This window comes from Triturus cristatus, chromosome 2_1 (assembly GCF_964204655.1).
Source record: "Triturus cristatus chromosome 2_1, aTriCri1.1, whole genome shotgun sequence".
In the NCBI taxonomy this organism is placed as follows: Eukaryota; Metazoa; Chordata; class Amphibia; order Caudata; family Salamandridae; genus Triturus; species Triturus cristatus.
In genome coordinates this window covers 1,086,717,718-1,086,734,469 of record NC_140581.1, presented here as the reverse complement: position 1 = coordinate 1,086,734,469, position 16,752 = coordinate 1,086,717,718, and the positions used below count along the sequence as shown (strand labels likewise).

General features: G+C 43.4%; 1 protein-coding gene across 1 annotated transcript in view; it reads left to right on the top strand.

Annotated features, from left to right (window-relative positions):
• The window catches only part of ADAMTS3 (ADAM metallopeptidase with thrombospondin type 1 motif 3), a 558,188-nt gene that overhangs the window by 443,448 nt on the left and 97,988 nt on the right, over nucleotides 1-16,752 (top strand). The window contains exons 12-14 of the mRNA XM_085636296.1: nucleotides 4,319-4,464; nucleotides 11,165-11,340; nucleotides 14,687-14,820. Coding sequence (XP_085492422.1) covers nucleotides 4,319-4,464; nucleotides 11,165-11,340; nucleotides 14,687-14,820 — 456 coding nt within the window. The remainder of the gene's footprint in view (nucleotides 1-4,318; nucleotides 4,465-11,164; nucleotides 11,341-14,686; nucleotides 14,821-16,752) is intronic.

Sequence of the window (16,752 nt, the reverse complement as noted above, 5' to 3'; positions counted from 1 at the left end):
CCATCATTCTTTTGCTCATCATGCCACCCCAGTTTACACCTGGCCATATGCAAATCAGTCTTGAGCCTGTGCCTCATGGGAACAGTCCAGCCCGAAATGCCAAACCAGGTCCTCCCTGGACCGGAAACAAGCATCCTAGGACCGGTTTCGGGGTTTCACCCCTCTTCAGCCAGGATAGCTTGATTCCAGTGGCACAGTGAGCCCAGGACCCATGTCTGGGCATACCTGGCGCACTTAGGGCGAGAAACTAAAAGACACACAATTGATGGATGGAATGCAGAACAAATCAAAACATTCACCCCCAGTCAAGAGATCTGGGTTAAATCCATCATTCTTTTGCTCACCATGCCACCCCAGTTTACACCTGGCCATATGCAAATCAGTCTTGACCCTGTGCCTCAGGGGAACAGTCCAGCCCAAACTGCCAAACCAGGTCCTCCCTGGACCGGAAACAAGCATCCTAGGACCGGTTTCAGGGTTTCACCCCTCTTCAGCTAGGATAGCTTGATTCCAGGGGCACAGTGAGCCCAGGACCCACGTCTGGGCATACCTGGTGCACTTAGGCTGAGAAACCAAAAGACACCCCGAAAGCGGTCTTGGGATGCTTGTTTCCAGTCCAGGGAGGACCTGGCCTGGCAGTTCGGGCTGGACTGTTCCCACGGGGCACAGGGTCAAGACTGATTTGCTTATGGCTGGGTCCAAACTGGAATGGCATGGTGAGCAAAAAAACGATGTATTTAAACACAGATCTCTGTACTGGGGTGAATGTAGGACATTGTTCTGCATTCTGTACATCAACAGTTCTTTTTGCATTTGTCACCCTGAGTGGGACGGGTATGCTCAGATGTGAGTCAGTGCTCTCCATGCCACTGGAATCAGGCTATCCTGGCTGAAGAGGGGTGAAACCCCGAAACTGGTCCTAGGATGCTTGTTTCCTGTCCAGGTAGGACCTGGTCTGGTAGTTTGGGCTGGACTGTTCCCAAGGGGCACAGGGTCAAGACTGATTTGCATATGGCCTGGTTCAAACTGGAACGGCATGGTGAGCAAAACAATGATGGATTTAGGCCCAGATCTCTGTACTGGGGTGAATGTATGACATCGTTCTGCATTCTGACCATCAACAGTTCTTTTTGCATTTGCAGTTAGGGAATCAGGTTTGAGTCTTGCCGTTGGTTCAACATCCTGTGATTCTGGGAAAATCACTGAATCTTCCCTTAAACAAATGTATCCTTAATTGGTGCTCATTAAAAGCGTTGGTGTTAATATTTAAGTGCCGGTGCTGAGAGCTGGAAACCACTGGCTCCAAGTAAGCACTGGTGATAACGTAATTGCAACACATGCTAAAAGTAACAGTGTGAGAAATGTGTCAGTTTGTGCAACAAGGCATAGCTGATTTTTGCACTGCTGCACTTTACACAAATGTTTGTAAATCTGCCCCATATAAGCTAACAAGCATGTGAACAGTACTTTTTTAGGCTTTCCCATATCAAACTAATTGTTTATGGTTAAACAAAAATCAATAATAAAACCATACTGATAGTGTTGCCCCTAATATTCAAATGTAATATTATTACAACACATGCCACTTCTGAATGAGTGGTAATAAATATAAAAACAATTCACACTTTTAAAAACAAAATAAAAAAGCCTGTTACCACATTCATAGAAATGTCATCAAAATAAAATGTGAGAACCTTTGACACAGTTCTTATCATTTTAAAAGAAAGCACATTTTGAGACATTGAAAATCTTGATCCCTCAATGCGGGCAAACAAAGAGTTTGTGAGTCAAATGCTATTTGCACATATGTTAAATTTCTGACCTTATTTTGTCTTTTCAAATCTCACTCAGGTCAAGCCAATAGGAGCATCTTGAGCTTTACATTCATACATAACTGACAAACTTACTTTTCTTATTTAATCTTGGCTAGAATTGCATATAACTTGGTATTTCTGAATTGCGACTTGGTTTCAAATTATGTGTACGTCTGCAGTGCTGAAAATGAACACTGGACTGCACTGCCATCTTCTTCAAACCTTGCTTCAGCTCAAACCTCCATAGAAGTGGACCGAGATTCAACTGATTTGACCCTACCACCCATTTGTCATTTGGCCTCCTTGAAAAAAGAGTTAATTTATATTTTTAGCAGTTTGGCATTTTCCCCTTCCATCCTGATGACGTCCTGAAGGAGAATTTGGCCGGGCTTTATTTAAATAGTTCTTTAAACGCAAAAGTCGGCACAACTTTCCATAAAGATTTCTATTAAGCCCAAATAGATAATCCATAACTAAGCTAGCTCTCAAGGCAAGTAAATATGTCCATAGATTGCATGCAATTTGGCTGCAATCTTTAAAGCCATGGAAGGGCTGGCACCCCAATCCAAATAGCAAAAGAGGTGAAACAGCCACTTGTCGTTTCACTAAACTTACAAAACGTAAAGTAAGCCCTTACCGACTGACCTAGCTAGGGGCATATTTATAGCCCCTTACGCCCCCGGAGCTTCACTTTTTGTGATGCGCTGGCGGTGCAAATTACAAAATCATATCTATGAGGCCACGCAAAGCCACTGTGCATGGCGTTGGATGGCCTCATAGATGTGGAGTGAAGCAAGGCACTGCAAATTGCTGCATTGCCTTGCTCTGCACTCTGGAGGCGTTTCATGGCATTGCGGTGCCCATGGATTTTGACACTTCCCCAGATTTACGAGAGCATGTAAACCTGGGTAGGCACCAAAACCTTATGCTTCCCAAGGTGAGACTAACGAGGAAAATGATCTTTATTTCTCCTCATTTTTCCTCTGCAGCACACATGGAAAGCGAAAAACACCTCTCACAATTGTTTTTGTGCAGGAAGGTGCCCCTTCCTGCAGAAAAACAAACCTGCTAACAACACAGACACCCTTGCACCATGGTGCAAGGGTGCCTGCATTGGTGCTAGGCTGTCAAAACGGTGCGAGCGCTGGGGGAAAGGTGTGGTATGCACTGTATAAGATAAATGCAGTGCCTTTCTGCCCGTTCACTTTGGCGTAGGGCTGCGCAGCAAGGTGACTTGCTGCAGTGCCCTATGTCAAAACCCCATAAATGAGGCCCCATGGTGTGACTTGCTTAGGCTGGTGAGCAATCCAAGACAGGGATGAAGTGTTTTTGCATCATTATTCTACTGTTTGTGGGGTTAATGAACAGTTCATTTCCTGCAACAAATGTACCAAAGGCATTAAGCTTCTGCTGCTACCCAGTTAGGGTCAACTCCAATAACAGTAGGCCATCAGCATTTCTCAACAATTTTAGCTTTCTTGTGCGTAACATCAGAAAAGGAACACTGATTGACCAATTTTGGGGTAAAACATCCAAAATCCAAATGAAAAATGGAAGGGATGTGCCCCCCTCCCACACACCCTCATGCTCATGGACTTCCATAACCTCAATCTCTTCTTTCAAGTATTCATGTGTGGTCACAATTTTAACATGCACCAAGATGCAACTGTGTAGTCCTAAGAGTTAAGCTAGCACAGAATGCAGCTAGTAGGCAATTTACATCTCAGGGAGTTCTTTGATGACAGTTCAATAAAAGTGGTGCACACTGGTTGTTTCTGTAGGATGCACGGCTTCTCAGTACTAAGTTTTAAGATGTGGATGTGACATTACATCCATTATATCGAATGGAGTGTACTCCTCTGATGACCAGCTGACTGCCTAGGGATATACACATGCTTGAATAGTGAGGTCTGCTCTTTTGAGAGAAGGCATATTGTCTATGCGTCTAGAGCACTCCCTAAAAATGTGCCTGTCCAGTTACTTATGTTTAGCAGCCATGTTTCATGAGGGATCCTGTCTGTCTGTGTTATCACAATATTCTTGGTTGGTGAGAACAGTAACCTTCTCTGACAAGAATCCAAATAAATTTGATATGATAGCTGCATAGAAGTCACAGGTTAAATTGAAGTATTGTGTATAGATAATAAATATATAATGGGCAGATCCTAAAGATGATATGAGATTCTTTAGAAATGGCTGTCTCAGCTAATGCATTTCGTGTGAAACTTTTTTGAATAGAACCTCATGTACAATACAACATGTATTGATGAATCCATAGAACAAGTGTATGTCATTTGTTCATTGGGTACCATTGGTTGTGGTTAGCCATGCATTTTATTGGCTTTATGTGTACACTGTAGGGTTTTTGTTTTTCATTTTTCTATTACATTTTGAGGGAAAATAAATGAACCATCTGAAGAAGGTGCACCTGAATTTTTAAGTATGTGTGCTAATTCAGTACTCAACTGTTTATTTGTGTTCTATTTGCATGTGTTTGCACTCAGTGGTGCTACAAGGGTCATTGCATGTGGAAAAATGCAAACCAGCTAAAGCAAGATGGTGGCTGGGGATCCTGGACTAAGTATGGTTCCTGCTCCCGAACGTGTGGTACTGGAGTTCGTTTTCGAACACGTCAATGCAACAATCCAATGTAAGTCTCAAAAGTTATCAGGCAGTTTATTTTCTCCATGCCTGGTTTGGGTTTCTGATTTTATTTAGAGATTTGAAAATATACCCAATTAATCAATTCTTACTAAACGTTAATGGCTGTCTTAACATCACAATATACCTTCTTCTAGATCAGTGGTTCTACACTTTTTGACTTCTGTGAACCCCCACTTAATCATTACTGGAACCTGGGACACCCACTGAATCATTATTGGAACCCAGGTGCCCCCACTGATTCATTATTGGAAGCTAGGTACCCCTGCCTAAGCATTTTAGATTATTTGAATTGCCAAATATAATACAAAAATATACAGAAATGAACATTCACCAAACAAATACAAAAATGTATTTGTATACAATTAAAGAAAAACACAATTTGAATTATAATGGGAAAGTTGGACCTTTTCCAAATTCAATTGAGACAGCTCATCATCCATAGTATATTCTGTTTGATGCACTTGCACTGCTTCCACGAACCAATCAACGATACTAACTTAATGTTTAGCCTCCACTTTCAAATTCCTTTACATTAACAGAATGTTTTAAAATATTCAGTTTTAGATATCACTTTTTTATTTCTCTACACTTTATGAATCTGTTAACATTTTTTATTTTTCTAAGGAGTTGCGGACCCCCTGAGTAGGCTTCGCAGACCTCCAGGGGTCTCCGGACCACAGGTTAAGAACCACTGTTCTAGTTCAAGGAATCTCTCATTCTATTTATTAATATACACATCTCTGTCTGCTGCCTATCTGTCTGTCTTTTTGTCTGTCTATCTTTCTAGCTCTGTACAAATCAAAATATATGTATGACCATCCCTGAACTGGTCCAACAAGGAGATCGTGATTGGGGCCTCATCTGCTTCCACATATATGTTTTCCTAGCTTGAACCACTTGGCCATTTTCCCACCCAAGTCAAGTTGTCAAAACTCTGTGTGTCAGTTTTGATAAAAAAACTTTATTGGGCAGGTTACTCAGATAGTAACTTTTACTCGTGCCTGGGCAAAAACCTTATTGCAAATGTTGGTTAGAGCACTCGTCAGTGCCTTGACTGTGGAAATGAAGTTTATCTTGATCTTCCATCAACAACTCTTAGTAGACTGCCAGTTATGTAGAACATTATATGTGGTCTCATGACAGTGGAACATCCTGGCTGCACTACAGCCAATGCACGGGCTGCTAATGTCACCCACATCCAAACAAAGCCTTATAATTTACCTTCTACCCTAAATTGAATATGGCATGCCTTCCAGAGGTCGTAACACTCCTGCGTTCTCATCGGATCCAGGATGAGGAAACATTCAGACGGACTTGTGCTGCTGTCTCAGTGATGACTGCTTAGAATCACTTCTAGGCTCACTATGAAAGATCTGCTGTCACTGCTCTTTCTACAAGAAAACAAAGACTGTGCATCAGTCCCTAACATGATCATACACACAGTCCCCTATTCTGTCCGAGCTGAGGGTTCGGGGCTCTGCTTCTTCACCTTCCCTCAAGCTTCAAAACTAGGTGCTCAGGGCATTGTTCCCTCATCCCATTCTGTCAAGGATATGCATTCAGGGCTCTGTTCCAGGTCTATATTGCTGTCTGATTTGCTGCACTTGAATCTAATACACTGTAAAACCCAAGTGAGCATACCAGCACATAATGTATCTGTTTTTTAAAGAACATAAGAATGACATCTGTTTCTTGCTACACCCCGCGTTACCCATTTTTTTATGTCAAGCACATTTTGTTGCATATTGCTGATTAAGTGAATTCCAAGGTTTACCAGTTTGACTCCCAACCCATTCCTTGGGCAGATTAATCATGGATCTCTGTACCAAGGGTAAAGGATGAATGGACTCAAGGATAAGCAGGTACCATCCAGTGGCAGCCGGTGCAGGTAAGTGCAATGCACCGGGGGGGGCGAGCTGACAGACGACGACGAAGGAAAAGAAAATGTAAAAAAAGAAAGCCACTTACCTTGTGCTCACCGCATCGCCGCAAGGTAAGTGTTTTTCTTTTTTTAAATGTTATTTTCCTTCGTCGTCTGTCGACTCCTTACCACCCCACTGCTCTTACCTGCACCGGCCATGACTGGTACCATCCACAGGTCTGCCATGAAATATTTCTCTTGTCACACCGCGAAAGAACTCAGAGGCATATTAACAAGGGCTTTATCTCCGCTTTTTTGGCTTTAAAAGCCAAAGAAGCAGAGATAAAAATATTGCCCTATCAACAACAGGGTGCTAACATGCAAAATTGCATGTTAGCACCCTTTTTCACTATGCTTCCCTTTGCATCTCTAATGAGATGCAAAGTGGGCGTTCCAGAGCAAAATAATAGGAGAAATGTCGCTAAGCGACATTTCTCCTATTATCAAGCTTCACGCTAACCCTGATAGAGACAAAAAAAGCAGCGCTAACCACGGTTAACGCTGTTTTTTTACGTCTGCTAATTTTCAGACTTAGCTATGTAATCCAATGGGAGGTGGATTGCATGGCTAAGTCCACCATGGGCTATCAACAAGGATATCCCTATCCTTGTAGTTTTATCGCTGCGTTACCAGCGATAACCTCCCAAAATGCCGCTAGTGCCGGATGTTTTCTCGCCTAGGCGGTTAGCGTTGTTAATAACGCTATAACCAGGCGATATTATCCAGCGATAGCGGCGTTAAAAAAATTAATGCTAAGCGCCCTTAGCGTTAATTTTCCCCATTCCTTGTTAATATGCTTCTTAGTTAGATATTGTTGGCATGGCTTTTCTTTGTATTGGACGCCCACACCTATAGCTATGCTGATGCTATACAGACTTTGTTTCATTAATTTAGGTCTTTTCTTTTATTCCTCTTCTTGTTTCTCCATGAACCAATTAGCCTCACAATCATACTTGGGGAAGGTAAACACGGGAATAAAACAATTTGGATGCATTAGTAATAAGAGGAAATTCACAGTTAGAACTGAAAGAGGAAAAGGAAAAAGAGAACATGCTGAGGAGGACTCAACATTTCATATTGTGAAGTACACACATTTAGAGTGATGGAGGAACACTCGCAAAGGAATGCCTTGAAAACTAATACACCATTTAAAAATGCAAAATCAGGAAGAAAATGAGTGAGCCAGTTTTCCTGTTCATCATTAGAGTGAAAGGCATGGCGGTTGTGAAGAGGGAAAATACAACAATATCGTGTTCATGCTTGGAGAAAACTCCAGACACACCGGGTACTATGGGGCATATTATCAATACCGGCGATAAAATGATCGCCGCTTTAGCGGCAGAAAACTGCAGCTAAAACGGCGATAATGGGCTTGATAATATGCTCTATGGAATTCCAATTGAAGCCCATGTTAACTGTGAAGGACGTCTAACATGGGCTTCAATTGGAATTCCATGGAGCATATTATCAAGCCCATTATCGCTGTTTTAGCGGCAGTTTTCTGCCGCTAAAGCGGCGATCATTTTATCGCCGGTCTTGATAATATTCCTCATTGTTTTTTAAATTTCAGAAACACCCATTTTCAGGTGAAGTTCCAAGCCAATACACTGGGGTTTTCTGCGTTTGGTGGGCTGGTGACAGCCACACCGTGTGGATACTGGCAGCATCTCTGACATGTACTAAAGCCTGGAGAAGGGCCAGAGCATTAGAAAAGAGCGCCCTACTCTCCTCTTCCATGCAGGTGGAAGCACCGAGGAAGTTGCCTATGATTAAGACTCCAGGTTTTCATTTTTTATGGATTTTTACAGATAAATACAGAAAGAAAGCAATATGTTGTCTGTCTGCATTGATTTTTAAAAGTGGATAAATACAGAAATCTGGGCTTCTTTTAAGTGACTCTCCGTGCTGTCTTTCATGAATTATAGCCCAACAGCTGAGCAGATGGACAGCATGGGACGTTAAAAAAACAGGATGACATTTCTTTAAATAATGGTATATGTCAACATACATTTGTGGTATAATGCTAATATTTACCAATGGTTGTATTGTTATGTAATATTAGGCAGCTTAAATAGCTAAAACACAACAGACATCAAAGTACGACTGCGTGTCTATCAGTTAAATAAATATGGAAATGTACATTTTACAAATTCATTTATCCGCAAAACACTAAATAAATATGGATAAATACAGATAAAATAGCCCAAAAATGAATATGGATAAATACAGATAAAATAGCCCAAAAATAAATATGGATAAATACAGATGGAAAAATAAAAAATAAAAATACCATAAAACCGGGAGCCCTACTTGTGATGTGCCAATTAGCCTCCTTTCAAGGTAGGGCAACGTGAATGCTCTATTACTTACTGGTAATCTTCATTACTCCTGGTCCCCTTGTCCTTGTCCCATTCATTACTTGTCACGAATGGGACGAGGACCGGAAGGACCCGGGGGTAAGGAACAAGATGCCAAAAACAAGCAAAATATCAAAGTGCTCCAGTGGGTTCTTACATTCCAAAGTGCTTTTGTTTCCAAAATTCTCTACCATTGATTGAGCCACATTTTTGCCCACATGCCTGTTCTGGGCCAAGCAGGAATGATGCTGTCACTAGAATGGAAATCCCTGAGACAGTGTTGAGCTTGAGTGCATCATCACGTTAAACTACAGACTTCTAGTGAGTGCTGAAGGTTTTGACCATTGCCCTGCACACTCCAGCTAGGATAAAGGAAGTGACCTGGAAAAGAGTATTTTTCCCATCTGTGAAAATTCTAATTAACAAATGTGGGGGCATATTATCAAGCCAGGCGATAAAATTCTCGCCGCTTTAGCCGGTTTAGCGGCGGTTTTTTGCCGCTAAACCGGCGATAATTTTAACACTGTCCTTGATAATATGCCCCCAAAGGTGATGTTCCGGAAGCCTAGGAGCCATATAAATGAGGTCCATTGTGTCCTAATATAGGGGCATATCAACAACAACCGGCGATAATTATCGCAAAGCGCACTTAGCGCTAGGATAATTATCGCCGGCTAGCGTGGATTTTTATCGCTGAGATAGCGTGCTATTAGCAAAGCTTATCTCAATAGCGATAAAAATCCTCACGCTAACTGGTTAACGTGAGATTATCGCTGGAAGCCCAGCAATAATCTCACGTTAGCTTGTTGATAGGGACTCACAAACTTAGCCATGATATCCTCCTTCCGCAGGATATCATGGCTAAGTCAGTCCTGAAGCAGGCGTAAGGAAAGTAGCGATAACAGGGGTTATCGCTACTTTTCCTGACGCTATGCTTCATAGCGTGGGGCTTGATGATAGGAGAAATGTCGCTTAGCGACATTTCTCCTATCATGTCAGGTCAGGAACGGCCACTTTGCATCTCATTAGAGATGCAAAACTGGGCGTAAAGAATCCCCAAGCTAAAGCAAGGTTTCACGCGTTAGCGTGAGCTTGCTAATATAGCGATAAAATTATCGCCGCTTTTCGGCCGAAAACGGCCGCTAAAGCGGCGATAATTTTTTATCGCCTCGTTGTAAATATGCCCCATAGTTTACAAAAATGTGGCCTTTAACTTCCAATAGGACAATATTTCTGAGAATGACATGTAGGGAATAATATTTTTGTCAGAAGATATTGTGGTACCACTCCAAGCACTGCGTGTATGGAAAGTTGTTTTTACATGCGGGAAAAATATTGATGTGGGGAGAAGGAAATTGTAGATGTTTAAATGGCATTTCCACGTGTGCTCGTAGAGATTTCACACCTCGTGAAAAATCTTCACGAGTAAGCATTGGAAATCAGTTGTACACCTGAAAGTCTCTGAGTTTTACAGATTTCACGAGTAGCCCCGGAAATTGGAATCCTTTGGGAATCCTCAAAAAGTCAGACATTTACCACATATCTAGGAAGAAATAGGGCGGAGATTAATTTTCCATCTTGCCAGCAGAGCTTTGTGAAACGACTATTTAAGTAGCTATAATAAAACTAAAATCTATTGCAGTCTGCAATTTATCTATATTTGAATGATCTCATTTTAAGGACTGACAGAGGAAGACTTTGCTGTTTCTCGTCGTGCTTGTCTCGCCGCAGATTTCCCCTTGATTGCTTCTTTTCCGCGTGTCACTCTGCCTGATGAAGTGACATGCTGCGTCGTCGTTTCATTTCCTGAAATGTCTGTGTGAGCAGAGCAAGCACAGAAAGGGCCACTTCACAAAGACGTGTCTGTCACCGCTTCACCGCCCACACTCCACAGATACAATCTGTTCCACAATCCATAGTCTATGATAAAAAAAATATTGAGTGATGCCAGGCAATAAGCAATTGTTACTCCACGCCTAAGACTAAAGCACATTTAACTTTTTGCGTTTATGTGGCAGTTTTCCTTGGATGTATGACGTTACAACGCATACATTTACATCGCGGTACATTACACCGCGGTTTTTACAACGCAAGTCGTTACAATGACTTGCGCCAGGTGGCGCTCTAGGACAAGGAATAGGACTTAGGAGTAGTATAATTTACTATTCCAACTCCAGTCTACGTACAGTAGGGAAGGTGTTGGATAGTAAATTATACTATTCCTTGTCCTAGAGCGCCATCTAGCGCAAGTCGTTGTAACGACTTGCGTTGTAAAGACCGCGATGTAATGGCATCGCGATGTAATGCCCGCGTTGTAAATGATGTTTCCCGTTTTCCTTCAATTTATTTTAGACCTTGTTTTTTTTAAAGATGAAAAACTAATTGTATTCTTTTGTAATCTTATTAAGGCCTGTCAACGGAGGACAGGATTGCCCCGGTGTTAACTTTGAATATCAGCTTTGTAATACCGAGGAGTGCCCAAAGCATTTTGAAGACTTCAGAGCCCAGCAGTGCCAGCAGCGCAACTCTCAGTTTGAGTTCCAGAATGCCAAACACCAGTGGCTGCCCTACGAGCACCCCGATAGTAAGTTGTTTATGGAATTGCTTAATAAGGTTGTACCAGAGTTGCTGTTGGGTTTCTCAATGGGTCAAGTGACGGCGGAGTATGGGCACCTGGGCCTTTGCTTTATTAAGGCAAATTCATTCAGCTGCCTTACAGCAACACCCAAAAAAACCCACAGGAGGGCGACAAATGGTTTTAAACACCAACTTGCTGCTAAGAGAGATGGAGTGCCCATATAACAAAATGGCATTATGCTTGGAGCTGTGAAAATTCTTGCACTGCAGTTGACGCGACGTTTTTGATATCAGTGTACATCTCGTGATCTAATGCTGGTGGACTACACATTCCTGGAAACATTTGTTAGTAGCATGTGTGGCTGTAGATGCACATGCTTTGCATACTTCTAGCATCTAGTGTTGGGCTCGGACATTACAAGTTAAGGAAAGGGCAGACTGTGGTGCATAACCAATGACCCCAGTGGCGGCTCCTCCGCAGTGGTGGAGAAGCGTCGACCCACTGGCTCAGAGCCAGCAGCTGAAAAATAAAACCATATTTTAGTATTGTTTTATTTTTCAGCTGCTGGTTGAGACAGCCTGTGTGGAGTTAGGCCGGGCTGGGCCATTTCAGATGGGGCAGAGTGATGTGCACTGCTAACTGTGCATGTGTGTTTGGCCGGCCGTCTTAGGCTGGCCAAATAGACATGCGCAATTAGGTTTCTTCAACCCTGCTGTATTGCACAGCCAGGTTGGAGAATCAGCACAGACTCCCTGTGCCTGAGCGATTGTTAAACAAGCCTGCTCTGGCCAATCTCCGTGCTGCTCTCATGCAGCACGAGAGCAGCGTGGCTACTGCACAGGTAGTCTCTGATGCTGTCCCAGGGGCTGCTGGGACCAGGAAGCAGAAGAGCACCGAGGCGCGTGGCAGCAGAAGCAGCATCAGATACGTTTATTTTTTATTATTCCACCCCCCTGCGCTCCATCGCCCCAGTGTTTCACCCGCGACCCCTCCACCCGCCTCACCACTGTTATGCATCGGCTGATACTGAATGACCTTGGAAAAGAGCTGTTGAGGCCTATCCTTGCCCAGCTCACCCATTCCCTCAGTCCCTTAGTGATATCTTTCGCTTTTCACTCTCTGTGTTTTTTATTTCAAGCAGCTGTCTCGCTTTTATTTCTGGGCATGAAAGGATATTTCAGAGAAAGAAAAAAATATATTTTTGAGAGGACACAAGAGAAGGTGTGATATCAATACCCAAGTGCCTTTTAACACTAACTGGTGCTAATTTTGGGACAGAGATGATTACCCAATTATTGAATTAGACCGTGTTTGGTGCAGATTTCTCTTAAAGGATGAGAATTTGCAACAGTGAAACTACTGGCTTTTAAATCACCTGCATGACCCTTCTCGCACAACTTACCTTTCCCTGTATCTTACGGCAAAAGTCTCATTTCCCCCTTATAAAAAGTACCAGGTCCTGCCTTGAAAAAAAAAGAACTACATTATTATCTTTAATAACCTTCATCTTGCAACGAAATTGTTTTATTCTTGCCTGGTGACATTTTAATTATCATCCTCCAAGATCATCAGTTTCCACTATTTACACGTTTATAATAGTTTCACAAATAGCATATTGGCCACTCCGACCCGCTCACACAGACAAAAGTACACATAACAAACGACCTCTCAAATGCAAGCATTTGCATGTTTGCGCAGGCACACGCCCACCCAAGCATGCGGTTAGAGTGAATGGGCCGATTTTGTGGCTATTTGTGGGACTGTTTTATGGTCTGCTGAGCTGGTTTTTACTGTTGATTTCCCTGATATTAAAACAAACATTGCCTGCAGTAATCTCAAATCCATACCTTGCAAAACACGTATACAGCATGCCCGTACAAGTTCAAAACTGGTACAATTTGGAAACATGGGACACGTTTTTAGCTATCTAATTCACCAATGGGGACCATTTTTATCTTGGTGTTCGGGCCTATTTTTTGTCCCTGTCCGACCCTGGCAGGTGGTAAGAATCGATGACTTGCACCACAGTACCAAAAAGACTTTCAACCCAGCAGGCAGCAGTGTTCTCTCATTGTGCCAGTCCTCTTTAAAGGATAGGACAGCACGGAATTATGGGGCAGTTGCTAAGCAAATCCCCCTCCGAACATTTAAGTACAAAAGCCTGTGGCACCCACCTTCCAAGGAGACCTCTGGCAAAATAAACTTGAACTCTCTCTGTCTGGATCATCTGTGTTTATTTCTGTATCTGAACCTCTTTTCTTCTCTCTGCCTACCTCTACCTCTACGTCTCCCTCTCCCTCTGGCTCTCTTAGTCCAGCGTCACCTTAAGGTTTTTTGTTTTCTTCAGAGTGTCATATTGCAACTACTTTTGAGCTACAATTAGCTCAAAAGTGGGTAATAAAATTTAGAGGCATATTATCAAGGTCCGGCGTTAAAATTATCGCCGGTTTAGCGGCAGAAAACTGCCGCTAAAGCGGCGATAATGGGCTTGATAATATTCAATGTGAATTCCCATAGAAGCCCATGTTGACACCGGAACATGGGCTTCTACGGAAATTCACATCGCATATTATCAAGCCCATTATCGCCGCTTTAGCGGCAGTTTTCTGCCGATAAAGCGGCGATAATTTTAACGCCGGACCTTGATAACATGCCCCATAAAGTTGTTATCGAACTGGGGGCCTCAAAATATGTCTGTCCCAAGGCTCCGTAAGTCCTTAAAACGACGCTGTCTTTTCTGGGTGATTGTGTGGGGGAGGGAGATTTATTAATCACTCTGGCGACGTGGTTAGGGGTATATTATCAAGGACGGAGTTAAAATTATCGCCGCTTTAGTGGCAGGAAACTGCCGCTAAAACGGCGATAATGGCCTTGATAATATGCCGCAGAGAATTCTAATAGAAGCCCATGTTCACACCAGAACATGGGCTTCTATTGGAATTCTCTGCCCATTATCGCCGCTTTTAGCGGCAGTTTCCTGCCGCTAAAGCGGCGATAATTTTAACGCCGTCCTTGATAATATGCCCCTAAGTGAGGCAGGCCTTTCCTTTTCATATTCTGCAGAGCTCACTAATATGAAATAAAGAGATAACAGTCCGGGTACCATTAATTGACAACCTCAAAGCAGATTTGTCGGAAAGTCAGTATGCCGGAAAATGGGCCATGTGTGTATGTTAAGGCACTTCCTGTTTTGATGTGCCCGGTACTTTTCTATGAAAAGAAAATAATTTACTGCACGAATACACAGAATAAGATATTAAAATGTTCCATGTTCTTTCTGCAAAGGTTTCTGTTCTTCGCAAGAGTTCTGCTGAACATTTGAATCTCACCCATTCCATCTTCTGTCTCACAGGCAACAAAAGATGCCATCTCTACTGTCAGTCAAAAGGAACCGGGGACGTGGCCTACATGAAGCAGCTGGCTCACGACGGCACCCGCTGTTCCTACAAGGACCCCTACAGCATTTGTGTCCGGGGAGAGTGCGTGGTAAGCAATATCTCTCTCCTTCGTGCGTCATTTGATGTACATCACTCAGTGGGAGGTATCTCTCATGGCTTTTTTTACATCTCTGCAGGTGGGTAGTGTGTTGTAGCACGTAACGAAGAAAAGAGGTATTTTTCGTAGGCTACTGGCAAAACTTTAACCTCTTGCATTCCGTACTACATCCACAGACACCGGTCATCATATAGCGACGCAGTGTGCAAATGTCTTTGTACCATTTTGTCCCTGAGATCATGGCTGCTCTCGTGCACTGTTTGTAATGTGTCTTTCGCATATGATTTTAGGACAGCCTACTTAACTCACAGTAACATGGCGTCAAATGTATTGACTTGCATGCAAAATATTATGTCGCTCGCAGGCAGAAAGTGCTCAAATCTTCAAAAGTCATAATTGAATATTCTGTACAAGCGCACGCATCCAAAATTCCACCTGCTTGGCCTTTGCATCCTTTCAAATTTAATTACGTTTGAAGCCATGTTTGGGCCCTTCTTTGGTGACCCCTCCATCACAGCTACCTGGTATAACTTGCTAACTGACTTCTTGCCCGTGGTGGACTGCCTGTGGTCAGCCTGGGCTGTAATGCCGATTCTGCCTCAGGAAGTGATCCCAGTATCATCTGCGGATCGCCATGCTGTCTGGTATTCCAAGTCCCCCTGAGTCTAAGATGCACTCTTTGGGCCATTATTTGTGACTTGGAGGTCTTTATTTCATACCATAAGGTTGTCTTTACTGCTTTCGTATCTGCGATTTTGTTCTATCGGCCTTGGCATACCAGAATATGCTCGGTCTCAGTATTTTTTCAGCGTTGGGTGGCAGGGCACAAAATGCTCTCCACGGTCCGGAAAGGTACAACTTCACAAAATGCTCTCCCCAGTCCGGTAAGGTACAAATTCTTGGTCTGAGGAGTTGAGATGCCCTTATATTCCCCGTTTGGAGTGATTGGTCCCTTTGAAAATTGCCCTCCTCTTCTGGCCCACTGGAGAGGTGACCTCCTACTCTCCTGGGGACATATCACCTTGGCCTGAGGTCCATCCTTGCAGAATGAGGGACCTGTCTTGGTGCAGATTTTTCTGCCCTTTTTCCAGCTTCTGTTTTGTTGCGCAGATGGAGAGGAGAGCACTGTGCTCTCCTCATCCTGGTGCTATGTTTTTTAGGTCTCGCCTGACCCAGCGCATGCACTGGTCTGGCGAGACTTATTGAGAGGGCTCCAAAAAGTGCAACCAGGCCAGCCTAGAGCTACAGTGCATGTGCGCGGGCGCGCGCCGCTCTTGACCGCGATTACTTTGACCGCGATTACTTTCAGTGCGGCCGCTTTGATGTTTTATCGCGATCGCTTTCGCGGCCGCGAGTTTCCTCAATGTTGTGATGCTCCAAGAGGGCTAAAAAGGGATTCTCCAAGCAGTTTCAAAGAATTGTTAGGAAGTGCCATTTACATGGTTATCTTACGATCTTGCAGTGCATGCATAATTTCACACAAACTGTAGAAAGCTCAAACCCCGCCCCCAAATCATTGTTTTATCTGATCTCCTTACAGTGCATACTTCCCTCTTTCATAGCAAGGTTAGAAAACTCAAAACCCGCCCCCAAATCAAAGTTTATCTTGAGTACATGTGAAGCGACAAGCTCCTTGTCTTTGTGTCCTAGCATCAAGTGTTAACCTCCACCTAGCCCCCAGCTGGGACGAATAGGAGTGCTGAAGACCCTTTAATTGAGGCATCTATTGAGTATAGTGGGGACTGAAATTAGGAAGTACACCCCCACCCAACTTTTGAATGATGATGCACTGACTGCAAAGCACACAAAGTGCTGTGCTTCTGAATGTGCCCAGGACAGTCTGCATTTTTCCCTGGGGGGTGGGAGGGTCCCTGATATGGCCCAGTGATAGCTGCCGGATCCCGGATCCGGGTGGATCCCCTC